Source organism: Juglans regia, chromosome 8, assembly GCF_001411555.2.
Source record: "Juglans regia cultivar Chandler chromosome 8, Walnut 2.0, whole genome shotgun sequence".
Lineage (NCBI taxonomy): Eukaryota > Viridiplantae > Streptophyta > Magnoliopsida > Fagales > Juglandaceae > Juglans > Juglans regia.
The window spans coordinates 3,671,442-3,685,839 of record NC_049908.1 but is presented as its reverse complement, the minus strand read 5'-3'; the positions used below and the strand labels follow the sequence as shown (position 1 = coordinate 3,685,839).

The following is a 14,398-nucleotide window of genomic DNA, read 5'->3' as shown; positions in this document are numbered from 1 at the left end:
TTTTCATAATTAAAATGCATGTGGAAATGTAGGGTTTGTAGTATCCTTCAGTCCCACCCAATCAATTATCTCTATATGACAAAGACTTCCTTTTGTGAGTAACCGATTAAGAATTTCCAACTGGGAAATCAAACAATTAGAGAAGTCAAATTTATGGGTGGAAAAAGTATACATTTTTAAGTACAAAACTAGGCTAATTTACTTGAGTTAGAGGAGGTGAATTTCACTGAGGAAATAGTGTATGTAACGAGCATGTAATTTAAGGTCCCATTTAGAACTTGGACTGAATTGAAATCAAATCAATTCAATTTAGTCTAATTTTAAATTGAATCTAATATTCAAATATCAAATTTTAAAATCACTAAATTCATCTGAATATAAAATATTTTTACATGTAAAACTCATAATATTTTTCAACTCAACATCTTTATACATAAAATCTATAATATTTTTTAAAATTTCATAAATATATATAAACACATCTAAATTTATTTTAAATAAATTTTATAAAATTCATTCAATTCATTATTATTTATAAAAAAATTCAACTTATTTTCCAAAGCTGTAATGGAGATAGGGGCAAGTCCGCAAAGCAACAGCTGTGCTGTTAGGTGACCAGGATGGATGCTGACAAGGCTTTCTCAACCAACAAGATAATTGAGTACTAGCCTCGATTGATAAACATGTGGCTCTAAGCCTCTTAACACATACTGAAATTAATGCATGTTCACAGCCATTACAGACAAAGATTTCCTGCCACATATACAATTATATATATATATATATATTTAATGATGCCTTAATTGAGAAAATAATTAATAAGTGGCAGGTGATGAACAGGTAAGACTTTTCTTTTGGACGGCTAATGTGCATGCCACGAATTTATATTACTATCCTGAGGCTGAGGGAACATATAATACATATATATATATATATATATATATATATTATATAATATATATAGGAGACTCTAACCATTTTTTTTTCTAATTAATCAGATGTCACTTTAAGTTTTTTTTTTTTTTGGGTATACCAATGGAAGATTGTTTTAACTTAAAAGACATTGCGGATACAACAAGAAACGATACAAATAAGTAGTTATAAAATAATTAGCTTAATCCCACTACTTGGACAAGTTTAATTTTTATAGGATTAGATATGAGTGTTTTGGTGAGCTGATCATATAGCTAATTAAAAGCTTAATTAATTTAAAGTTTTTTAAGGGATTTCAATTAATTATAATAAGATGGAGTAGTACTAAAAATTAAAGGGCCAAGTAGGTAGTCTCGACTCGGTACCAACTTCGTATATATGCAATGGCGGGCTAACCTAGGCGATAGAAAAATTATCTCAACTTATCTCATTTAATTATTATAATTTTTTTAAACTTTCAAACAAAATAAATAAACAATTCAATTTTTTCAAATCTCGAAATAAAAATAATATTTTATTCAATTTTTAACTTTCATCGCATCTTATCTTAACTCATTATCTAAACCAAGCCTCTAACGAGTGTGCATGCATGAATATATGGACGTAAATAATGTACTGTCTATACCAGCTGATTTGATCAAAGCATCAAATGCTATATATATTTTTCTATATCTTAAAAGCGTGTATAACGTGAACAGTAATGAACAATAATTATTGTTCACGTTAACATATGTTTCTCTCACCCCCGTTGATATTATCTCCTCTCTCTCTCTCTCTCTCTCTCTCTCTCTCTGCTCTTTTTCTGTCGCACTCATGGATATTCTCTTCTCTCTCTTTTTGATTTTATTGGTACTAAATGATAATAGAATTTTGTTAAATATTTTTAAGAGAATAAAATCATATAAATAATTAAAATTTTTAATATAATTAAAATCTCATAATATTCTTAATTAATTAAAATCATTTAGATAAAATGATTTTTTTAGTACTCCCTGGGTCATTGAGTAGTGTGGTTAAATTCTACAATTCATATATTTTGTTAAGAAAACTATTGCTAGAATATCTAAAATCTTTTAATTTTTATATTACTGTAACATTTTGTTATTATTATGATGCTTGTTAAAATTTATTTTTCTACTCATGTATATTAAATTATTGACTAATTAATTTTATTTAAAAAAATATATTATTTTTACATTTTGTGAATATTAGTCACTAAGAAAACATACATTGCACGTCACTCACCGCTAGTATATATATATATATATATACACATTCATGAGGCATATATATACCATTTTGACAGAGAAATAAACATGAACCAAGCAATAGTACAGATGCTAACAATTCACCATCTTCCATAATTACATTACATATACTATCTATTACGGTTAAAGAAAACTGTACAATCACGTGTAATATAGAAAGAATTAAAACTAGTTTTTCTGTGAATCACAAGGGTGCACAATTTTGTTTTTTGTTGAAATATATGAACATGAAGCCATGTATTAGCTTGATTTACTGCGCATTGGTTAACAGCTAGCTACCCTATATAATATATGATACAAAAGCATTCTCACATTCCTATGCTACAACACCGACCTATATAGGTTACTCTATCTTCAACCTTGGTCTCTGATCCCTTTGCTCTTTTCCCTCAAAAAAGAAGAGAGAAAAAAAAAAAAACCCTACCCACGGGTTGGATAGTGCATGTCTACTAGTGCTAATACAGCCAATTCACCATAGGGGAGTGAGTTGCTACTCAGTACTCCCACATTCGATGTATTCTATTTTTTTCTTCTTTTGTTTTTCTTAATGCATTATTTTATAAAGAAAATACAAAAAAATAAAAAAACACAATAATAAAAAAATAAATACAAATGCAAAAAAAAGTAAAAAACACTCTCGATACTAATGATAGATTTTCCTTCACCAAATATCTAAACAGTACATGTTCTTGAGACCTCGAGTTTTATGCTATATATTATTTGTCATTTCTTCCTCGATGCCGAGTGACATTCATACAACATTCTATCTTGAACACTGGGAATTATTGATGATTATAGAGGGAAATAGGCGAGCCAACTATCTAGCTGCTTGGCATGACCAGCACCCTGTGTACGTGCCAAAAGAGTTCATTATTTATCCTTTAATTATTATTTTCTTGCAAACGTAATTTTTGAGATGACAGTATATGAAATGATCTTTCCTTCCTTCCATCCTTCACCGTCGCAATTTCCTATAGTTTTGAGTCAGTCTTGACTCCAAGCTCATTTACAATTCAACCTTTTTTTATAAGTAAATCACAATGAAAATTTACCTTTAACCCAAAAAAAGAAAAAAAATGACAATATTTTCACAGATTCACTCTCCCACAATCACAAAATTTTCTGAGCCAAGAAAACTCAGCCGTCTTCAGTATGACAGAAAATGTCGTCGTCTCTCCCTATTCACCCTCCTAAGTTATGGTATGGAACAAACACTGAGAATCTTAAATTTGGGATCGACGTCACATAGAAGGTTACAGTTTTTGAATGCCAAAAACCTTTGGCATTCATTAATTTGACATTCTTCTCAGGTCCATTTACCTTAATGCATAAAGCTGTTGAACCGCACCGTTGACCAAATAGCATTGCCAATGCCATGTCACTGTATCAACTAAACCGCTTCATGATCTTTAAGTATTCTCCCCGGACTGCAATCATATTCTATTTGTGGTGAAGGTAAAGAAATTAAGTACCGTTTCCACCATATCTTATCCTCAGAAGAGCTGAACTGGAGGAAGTCACTCAACAACCGCAGTCCGCTTTTCCATTAATGATTCCAAAAATGCTGAACACAATTTGGTGAGGGGTGGAAGATTATGTGATGAACCACTGAATATGCTCTCCCAAGGCCTCTCTGATGGAACAGATGGCACCAACGAAGTCTGATTTCTTGTTAAGTTTAACTTTGGTAACTCCCCATAAATTGATGCGTATCCGAATTTCTCTGTTATGAATATAGATGAGCAAAGTTATAAATATATACAAAAATAAAAGCTATGCTATGTATTACATCCCTATAGGGATTAAACAAAGAATGAGTTACAAAAGCCCAACTATTTTTCCATTGCTTCAAAAACAAAAATAACACTACTATTTTCTGACAGTATAAACTCTACTCTGACAGAATAAACTCAAAAGTAGAGTTCCAAACTCAGGTTTTGCTTAAAATAAAGACATAATTGTGAGTATTGCAGCAACTATATTTTTATATGTTTCGAAATGAATTTCTCAATGTTGTTTGATCATGTGGGAACTGGGACATGCCACCAGCATACCTGTGCGCATACAGTGTCAAATCTAGTATCCAACAATTTCACGATAATGCAATAATGGTTTACAGAACATTGACACGTCATCATAGAAGTAAAACATCCAGTCCACATGTATGCTGAGAAAAACAACAGACTGTGTTGTGAACTTAAAATACAATTTGGTAAAATGGGGCATTTCAAAGTGATTCAGTCTACAGTCAAAATTGAGTTTCCAAGCACACAGGGAGCACTAGTCGTTTGCATCTATAGAAACTGGATATCACATAATCTGAATTAAAATAGTAAGGTTTTAGTAAAGGAAGCCCGACCTGTCTCTTCAAACTCAACTAGACCGTCCTGCTGGGACATGCCAAGTTCATTTGCTTCATTGCCATATGGGTCAAAGAGGATGTACTCATGATCACCGTTTATATACACAAGCAATTCTTGCTGTGCATTCCCATCTGAATTATTCTGTTTCAAGGAAGAAGTATACCCTTGAAGAAATGCAACCCCACCTCCCTTGGCCTGCAAAAAAGAAGAATACGGTGCCAGAATAAATTGTCATCCTGCTCCAGTGGATTAGGAATGAGGTAAATTATGATGTAACAGAGTATTAAGGATGCGAATTACCTTACTGTTTATAAAAATGCAAAAGTATCAATAAAAATAACAATCTTTATGTATTTTTTGAATATAATACATTTCAAAATATTATTAAAGAATTAGCCTCTTCTTATTTCATTCTTGTGTTAGTCTTCAATTACTTTGTCTCATAATGTTCTTTTAATTCTTTAAGATCTCAAGCATCCTCTTCATTGCAACCAAAGCTCGTTTCAATTGTATTTCAAAAAAATGTCACTTGTAACATGACTTATTCTTGGCTGATATAACTGGGTTAAAATAACTTTAAGAAAGTTTAAGGAAGCCTACGTATAACCAAATAATACTAATTATTTAAGAAAAGTTACTTTTTAGCCCTTCAAACCACCAGTTATTTTGTAACATGACTACCAAACTACCAAAGTTGTCGTGTTGGAAGTTTTGTGGTCATATTGCAAAATGCATGGCAGTTTGAGGGGGTAAAATGTAATTTTGTTTTAACTTATTATGCTCGTTTGCGGCTAGATATTACCAGATTGAGAATAGCCAATGAGACTTGAACTTAAAAAAAAAAAAGGAAAGAGCTGGAAACAAATCATACCTTCTTTACAGACCAGGTAGCAACAGGAACAGGATCCATTGCATTGAACACTAAGATTATCCCATCTCTTCCTTGAAACGATGGTTCAGACTCCATACATATAGATGATTCAGGAAGAAGAGCAAGAACGGCAAAAGATGATAGGTTTACTGCACATGCTACAGCTGCATAAAACATACATGGCACCATTAACCTGATAAAGATTTTTTTTATCGGTAAATTAACCAGATAAAGATACCATCTTAAACTATACAATTACCCAATTCACCAATAAGAACAGTTTCAGCACTAAAAATATCATGAATAGAAAATAACCAAATCTTTCCTCTCCTTTTTCTATGTTCTGCATCAGAAAGAGGCATGACTACACAAACTGATTCTCAACTGTTTATTCTGAGATGACTTTAAGTATCTAAATTTAATACATGAGTGTTGGATGAGAATGTTAGACTACAAATATTTTTGAATCAAATGGAAAAGCATACTAAGAAACTGCTCTCGGCATGAAAGAAATGAGGATCTCCAAACCTTCAATGTGAAGCTTGTATGACCAAGATAGTGACAACTTTGACATGCTCCATATAGAGAGCTGTGGCTTTGAACCTCGGGACACGGAAACAAGATACTCTGAATTTCCAGCAAAGGACAGTGTAACGATTGGCTGTAAAGAATAATATTGAAAAAAAGTTTAATGATAGATACAGAATCAGCCAGAGATGCATCAAACGGATCAACCTGTTCCTGGGATTGATCTTTTATAAAATCTATTTTGGATTGGCAACAAAAAATTGATGCTACCAACTCTGAACAATAATCAAATTATTGAAGGGAACTCAAACTATGAACCTAAATTGAGATATGCTCCACTTTTTTAGGTCTTATGACAATCATCATAATAAACTATGAGCTACAAGGAGGTGCAGGATTTTCCATGGATGAAAGGCAGAAATCAGGTTTAAAAAACGCATTTAAGGTCAGTTTTGTGAGGGCTCTGGCTTCTTCAAAAGTCCAAGAAGCATACAAAGATAGCAGGATTTTAACAAATCACCGTGAGAGTCTCTCCAATCACAGCGACAAGGACATTCTTGTTAGGATCCCACAAGGTGATGACAGTTTCTGCTGCAACAGCCAGGACAGAACCATCACAAGAAAATGCAGCAGCAGTCATTGGCTTTTTTCTGCATTGGGAATAAAAATCTATCACACAGACAGGAATTAACAGTTTCTATCATCAGATTATACTGCATTAGCCAATTATAGGTCATTTTGTTCTGCCATTTAACACAATCAAGAATATCAATCTCACAGTATCAACTATTTAAAAAGCAGAAAAGAAGAGGCAATTAGCAGCCTTACACCCTGTTCAGAGAAAAAAAAAAATCTTTAGATCTGAACAATGGCCAGAACCTTATGAGGGGCACGGACTAATCTAGGTTTCATTACCAATCTATCAGGAAAGCTAAATGGACATGAATAAAGACACAGATGTGGGCTGGGGTGGGCAATAGGAACTGGTTCCATAAGTAGAAAGGTTGTGACGGGTGCTAGTGGCCAATCTCATTGGTAGGAATTTGATCTGATTCATGTGGATTTTTGGTAGCTATGGGCTTATCAATGGGGATTACAACAAGATGGTAAATGTTTTCTGGTGAATTTAGGTTGGACATTAGCAATGATGAGACCACTGAGAAAGTCATGTAGGTTATAGGTTATGGCGTTGATGGTGAGGGATATTGTCATATTGAGGTGGGGATCTTAAAATAAAATCGTTGTGAACAATCTTTGGATGTTTGTGATCAAGCCCTCTCTTCTACAAGCAGACTTACATCTAATAATCAAATGTCGAATATGTTATTGTGGAAAAAGGAAAATAAAAGTACTAGCCTCTACAAAATAAAGTGCATGATCATACTTGTATGCCCCAACAGCCAAGCATGTCCAGCCAGAATTCTGAAGCATCAGACCTTTCTCCTGAATCTCATCATTGCAAACCCATAACTGAAATATCAAATTGAAATTGTAAGTTACAGGAAGGAGGATTTTCAACTTTTATATTGCCGCTCAACCAAGATTACCTTGAAGTCCCCACCATACGATGAGCTAACTGCCACATTACGGGTAGGATGAAAAGCAACAGCAGAAATACCAGCATCCCTATATAACAAGGGCACAATGTTCATCTCTACCATGCAATATATACACAAAGGGGATACATTTTAATGAACACATTCAGCTTCATACAAAAGAACCACATAAGATAAATGGTGTGATTTCATCTTTGGAGCTAACAATTTTGAAAACAGCACCAGAGGCTTTCGATAAGCATAATTAGCTGGTAAAAAATTTCAAAATTTTCTAGATAAATAGGTCAAGACCAAACCTATGAGGTTCATAAATAACAGTTGACAAGCTGAACTTTTTGTTTTCTGAACCCAATGCCCAAAACTTAAGGCAAACAAGACTTCCTATTCCCTCTTCAGGAAGCTTAGCTTCAACAGTACTCATCATAGATCCATCTAGGGAGACAGCCACAAAAGTCACTACAACCTGTAACAATAATAATCCATGATTTAGGATGAAATTGTTAAAAAACAGTGATCGTATCAACCACAAGTATGTATGACCTAGAATATAACATTTCATGATAAAAAAAATTACAAATAAGGAACTCCATACCGTGATTTCATCAGCTGGTTGATGATTTCTTTCACAGACTTGAACCTGCAAAGCGTCAGTTTTAGAACATATCAACTCCCAATTTATCGCTTGAAATGGACAGGAGCATTCTTACACAAATGATTGTGATTTCGGAAAAATAGAAAGTGGGGTTGGACCGGTATATGATGCGCCCCACCTAGTAGGGAAGGATCCACTGAAATTTATGGAATAAATTGAATGTGTTTGTGCATTGACATGGGCCCCACATAGGACCGATGTGATTCTATCAAGGCCCAATAAATGGAGTGCATCCATGCAAATCAGAACTGCAGCAGTGAACATAGCAGGGCCCCACCAGGTATATCAATTGGGTTCAAATATAAAACAAAATAAATACAGATATTTTTTTTTAACAAAGTAGGAAAACAGATGGCTTGATCAAAAATTAAAAGAAAAAGAAAAGATGACTCGATTTTCTTTTCCCCTGGGCTCCAACCTCTTTCCCTTCAAATACCCAATGCAAAAAAATAATATCGAGAAAATGTCATGTATCAACTACACAGAAATTAAAGCTGAAACTCAAGCAAAAAAAAAGCTTTTTAAAAGTAAACACAGCTCAACAGGCAAAACTGTGGAGAGAGAAACTAATTGACCATAAGTAGGAGATTCCACATAAATTGACCAAACCATCAAGCTAAAACACCTCACCTCATTTATTCCACGGTCATCAAACAAGCTATAGAATTGGATCCCATAGTTCTCTGTACATAGGGCAACCAATCCAGATGAGTAATCAAATGCAAACCCACTACATAGACCTTTGTATATCCCTGGGAGTGAATGAGGAAGCTGGGAAGAAAAGAAACTGGGTAAAAAAATTTGAAACTTAAATTATTATAACATAAAACTTCAGAAAATATAGTTAGATATAGCATGCTCATTTTTTATTTAGATAATTAAGGCTTCAAGACAGTATGCGAGCTCATTGCAACAAACCTTGATCCCTGAGATGGATTTCAAGATCTCCATTGAAGGCATTTTCAGTATATGAATTTGATTATCAGCACAAGATATCTGAAGAAGGCCCTCATTTCAGTAAAAACAGTGAAATTAACTAGATCTGTTTCAGCAGAGACAGTGATTCAACACAGAAGAATTCTAAGTTCAGTGCATAAATATTCTCCTTACAGAGGAAAGTGTAGGATCTGGAGAATCTGTATAATATAGAAGTGGAGATCCAATTCGTGGTAAAAATTTCTTCTTCCCTGTATCTATCTGCCAGACCACAAGAACTCCCTCCTTTCCACCTAGACCCCAACAGAAGCATCAGAATCAAGAAATACTTTGCGCTTGAATGAATAAACAAAATGATAAATGAAACCACAACAGAAAATGGTTACGATAAGCATACAAGTTCTTTTTCATCTGAAACTGCTGGACAGCCAATAAAATATCATGGTACTTAAAGATTGGTGTAGGGGTTGGAATAGATCTTAAATCAATGCATATAGGTAGATCACCACAGAATAGAATAAAGGAAACAGGTTTTGTCATGCACCACTCGTTCAACAACCTAGGAGATGTCCCTCCATAACCCAGGGACTATATAAAGGCATTCCAGTTGGTTGATTACTGCAATACCCTTCATATACAGACCAATCATCAACTACACTCAGCAATAAGCAAGAATATAAATTTTTTTATAGGTAGCAATAAGCATGAATATAATTAGAAATATGATGTACTATATATCCAATGTTTTCATGTAAAGCATACAAAACCGTTTTTCATGTCAAGTATACAAAACCGTCAAAGCAGTTCTCCCCTTTGCCCAATGTTAGCTTCACTGCATTTTTGTCTTATATGCATTGCAAGGCATAAAGCAATGTATCTGAAAGAACTACACTTTATCCAATTATGGAAAAGCATTTTTACCTGAATATAAATAGGCTCCATCAGAAGAGAAAAAGAGGACATTCACTTCAGCAGAGTGCCAATGCCATGTGGAGCAAGAATCAGCATCGTCATTTCCCCTCACCCCAGGTCTTTCCTCCTCTTTATCCACCAATCTTCCACTCACTAGGTCATCACAGACAGAAAATGTTCGATAACCAAATCCCCGCCAGACTAAAATTCTCCCAGATACATCACCAGCAGCTACAATCCTCTTAGATGGATGAAATGCAAGAACAGTCAAATTCCTTGTATGATGCAGGGTTATTTTCTTTGACACTGAACGCCCAGAATCTTTTTCAGGGACCATCCATATATGAAGCTTGCGCTTATTTCTGATGCCGATGAATTTTCCCACTGAACTAACAGCTACAAATTCTGGTTTTGGAGTCTGTAAAAAAGATACAAAAATTATCATTCCCATAAATTACAGAACAGTTGAAAATACAGCAACTAGAAACAAGTAGGAATTACAGTTTGAACCACACTCAACAACTACAGTACATAAGAAACCGATGCAGCAGCACTGAACTCAATAAACTCTTAACCATGATCTGACTCTTGCTAATTGAATCATGAGTTTGCTAACTTTCTTAGGCTTATTTTTAAATGAATCAGCAAATCACCACTGCCAACAAAAAGAATATCTTGTTTCAGAGTTTTGTTTTGCTCATAGAGACTTGGTTTGTCCTAAATCCTTTTTTTTTTTGGATAAGTGAATTATTCTAACTCCTTCCTAAAGAAAACTGTGTTATTATCAATGCGTTAAAAAATATGATCATTCCACTAAACTTGATGTTTACAAAACTATTGTTTTTATAATTTCTATCAAACTTCAATCCACTGCATTGAATCAAATCCTTATATCTAGATATTTGGAACTACTAAAGCTAAATGCCAGACAAATAGAAGTAGCTACACTTCCACCAAGTGGCACCTCTTTCAATATTAATCCACCAATCAAACGAGATGCTGTCAAGTTACACTTCCGAATCTGTCCGCGCCTAGCTTTGGGCCTGTTTTCTTGTTCTATGGTATCTTCAACAGACAGATAAGCAAAAAGATCACTTGGTTTCTCATCGTTCTCAATTGGTTGGTCTAATAAAGACGGAATCACCTAAACAAAAAAATGAAAAAGTTAAAGTCAGTACTCACTTTTAGCACAAATAATAGAGTTAAAACAAAAGCAAAATTTATAGCAATTTTGGACAACCAAGCCTTTGAAAGCTCTTAATTCTCATCTATACCACCCAGAATTGCAACCTATAAATATTTCCATATCTTTTGACTACTCAGACAAAGCACAAACAAATTTAAAAATTATCAGCCAAAATTCCAACAAATCAACATAATTAAACCAGCCAACTTCTCCAAAATTATATCCACATTCCAACCGCAGAGATATTAGCATATATACATGCATACATAACCACATCAAATGATACTGCTTGCAATAAGCCCAAGGAAAAGCCTAAGCTACATTAAAGCTTATATTCCAAAGGACCAATCAAAATTACAATTGGAGGAACTTAGAATTATTATCAAGGCCAAGAACTTAATCCTCCGATGCAGCACGGGACCTCATTCACCATCCTCCCATAGATGTTAGGTGTTACAACCTCTGAAACCCTCACCAGGCCATTCGGTTATGGCACAGCTCAAGTTTTATACTTTTTTTTTTTTATAAGTAGCTCAAGTTTTATACTTATAGTTGATAGTGGCAGATCCAAAGAGGGTGAGGGGCCATTACACCCGAATAATACAGGAAACCTCCCTCCTTTGACCCCTTATTAAAATCATTAGAAATTCCGTTTAGTCCCCCTAAAGAATTTAAACAACCCATTTACGTCCCAAAAAATCTACACTGACCATATTGTTTTTAAAAAAATTAAAAATATGCATACTTAGGTTGATGCTAGAATTTAAAAATTAGCCCCAAAATCTCAAAACAAAATTTTACTCAAGATACTAAAATTTTGGCCCTAAAAGCGAAAATTTTACTTTTCTTTAAAAAAAAATAACTCATAACGCATGGCATTTTTCTACTCTCTTCAATCCGGTTTAAAGTTTTCCTTATTACGTTTATTTTCTACACGTGACTTTTTTCCACTCTCTCTTGAAATCCCTTCAAAATTTTTCCTTGAGTCATTCATTTCCCTTTTCTAGCAGTTGCTTCTCTTGGGTCTACAAACCAATATAACCTTGTCGATTGGTGAGTTACACGCATCGAGAGTGTCACATAGGAGAAGGAAGCGCCATTCAAGCTAGCGCTCATTGGCTTATAAACCTAGCGACATAAACCACACAGCAGCTAAAAAGACAAACAAACACACAAAAAAAAAAAAGAAAAGGAAAGAACAGAACAGAACAGAATTTAGCAGCGAAAGCGTAGGGTAGCAAGGGATCAAACTTACCATGGAGAAAATGGGCATCTTAATATCGACCTTCTTCATTAAGTCCGGCACCGAAAAATCCCAATGCCGAATCGACCCATCGAGTGAGGCGGTCCAGCAGTAGCACAAAATCTTAGAAGCGGGGCTCGATGCCGGCACCACAATCACCGACGTCACCGGCGCCGTATGACCTTCCAATGATGCAATCTACAAAAGAAGAAATTCGGTTCATGGGGAGCAAACACTGTTATTCCACAGGAAATGAAAGGGTGACAGTAAGCGAACCTGTAAGCCAGTGGAGGTGCTGAAGATGGAGACGGTGTTGCCTGTGCAAACGAGAAGACGCTTCCCGTCGTTCGAAAAGGCAGGGGGCGAAGATACATAGCTCTTCCCCCCAGTTTTCATGTTGCAGAGTTACGGGGAGAGGGAGGGGGGGGGGGGGGGCGCGGGGGGGGGTGTTTCTCGGCGTCTCGCTACCGCTGCTTGGATGGTGGTTCCGCAAAAGCCCTAAAACAATTTCTGCTAAAACCCTGGGGAATATATTCCTGTCTGACTTAAAAGTTTTTTTATTTGAAGTTAATAATGTTTTCCAGTCCAATTAACGCGCAAAATATTTAACATAGAGTTTAATATCGGTCACGGCCCATTCAGGTAAGTTTATATATTCCGGCCCATGTTTTGGTCAGTTTGTACAGCTACATTAGGCCCATAGGTTCTCTTCCTCTCTCGGTATGGATTTTTTTTTTAATGAACGAATGTGGCATCATATGAGGATCCAATTCACACACCAATTCCACAACAATAAAAGATAAAAGAAAAATCAAGAATAAAAAATACTTTTTTTCGCTTCAACCAAACAGAATCCATCAAATAGGTTCAGGAGTGCCAAAAGGCAATGTTTTATATTTCTATTTCCTTCCACCAAAGAGATTATTGAGCTGTCTACTACTGCTGCAAAAAACTCCATCACCTCAGCTTCCTCAAGCAAATCCACCACGTCATATGCCTCTCAAGAAGGTCCTTCTGGAATCACCTAGACTAGAATGGTGCTTACCCTCTAGGTATGGCTTGTGAATTGTTTTGTAAAGTGGCCGACACTCTTGTAACAAACTTTGTCATATGGTTGTTTTCTGTAATGCACAGTAGGTGCTCAGGAATATTCCTAGGAGAAGATTTTGTTGAACCTCTGTATATATATTCATTACTGTACACAGAAACATTCATCAATGAAAATCGTATATGTTTTCCTTTCCTTCTTAACTTTCATCAGGGATCACTCTTTTTTTTTTGTCCTTTTGTTCGAGTAGATATTACAGGGAAAAACTAATAAAATTACACACTTTTGTATGATTTTAGAGCACTTTCAATAGATTAGCTAAATTTAAAGTATATTTTTTATGAATATAAGATAAATTTAGTTTTTAGCTATTCTATTCACATAAATCTCTACATTAGAATAACTATTTTTTTATTATATAATAATAAAATAATATAAAATGAATTTGGCTTGTCAAATTTTCACATTACATTATCCATTTATTCATTATATAGTAATGAGTAATTAATAATTAAAAAAATATTTAATTTTTTTAATTATTATTATTATTTTATTTTATCATATTTTACTAATTTCTATCATTTCGATCCAACTATATTTTTTTTTATCAAATTTGGACAGAGTATCCATGAACCCGTGCAGTTGAAGAGAGCATCCATTCAACAAACATTTCTAAAAATTAGACATGTTGGTTTGCTGGAGAGAGAAATAATTCGTAAAATAAGAATTTGGCCTATGAACAGGAACATTCAAATTTAAAAATTATTTTTAATGTAATTGCAACTAAATTCTAATTATTTAGAATTTGGCTAAATACTCAATAGATTTAGTTTTTAGCTAATTCATCGAGAATGCTCAAGATATCTTGAGTCAGGCTCATAAGTGAACAATAGAATACTAAT

At 34.4% G+C, this 14,398-nt stretch overlaps 1 protein-coding gene across 1 annotated transcript; it reads right to left on the bottom strand.

Annotated features, from left to right (window-relative positions):
* Nucleotides 1-3,178: 3,178 nt before the first annotated feature.
* Nucleotides 3,179-12,943, bottom strand: LOC109013201 (WD repeat-containing protein 75). The gene is made up of 16 exons (XM_018995200.2): nucleotides 12,725-12,943; nucleotides 12,461-12,646; nucleotides 10,984-11,163; nucleotides 10,029-10,437; nucleotides 9,282-9,400; nucleotides 9,090-9,167; nucleotides 8,802-8,942; nucleotides 8,112-8,156; nucleotides 7,816-7,982; nucleotides 7,511-7,589; nucleotides 7,348-7,433; nucleotides 6,484-6,613; nucleotides 5,964-6,096; nucleotides 5,436-5,599; nucleotides 4,561-4,759; nucleotides 3,179-3,924 (listed from the first exon to the last, which is right to left on the bottom strand). Exons 1-16 carry the CDS (start codon nucleotides 12,842-12,844, stop codon nucleotides 3,719-3,721), a joined length of 2,442 nt encoding a protein of 813 aa, XP_018850745.2. The 5' UTR covers nucleotides 12,845-12,943; the 3' UTR covers nucleotides 3,179-3,718.
* Between the last annotated feature and the right edge of the window lie 1,455 nt (nucleotides 12,944-14,398).

Coding starts and splice junctions, on each gene's coding strand:
- LOC109013201 (XM_018995200.2), bottom strand. CDS start 12,844: ATGAAAACTGGGGGGAAGAGCTATGTATCTTCGCCCCCTGCCTTTTCG. Junction 10,438..10,983: donor GTGGATTAATATTGAAAGAG/GTGCCACTTGGT, acceptor TCTTTTTTACAG/ACTCCAAAACCAGAATTTGT. Junction 7,434..7,510: donor CGTATGGTGGGGACTTCAAG/GTAATCTTGGTT, acceptor TTGATATTTCAG/TTATGGGTTTGCAATGATGA.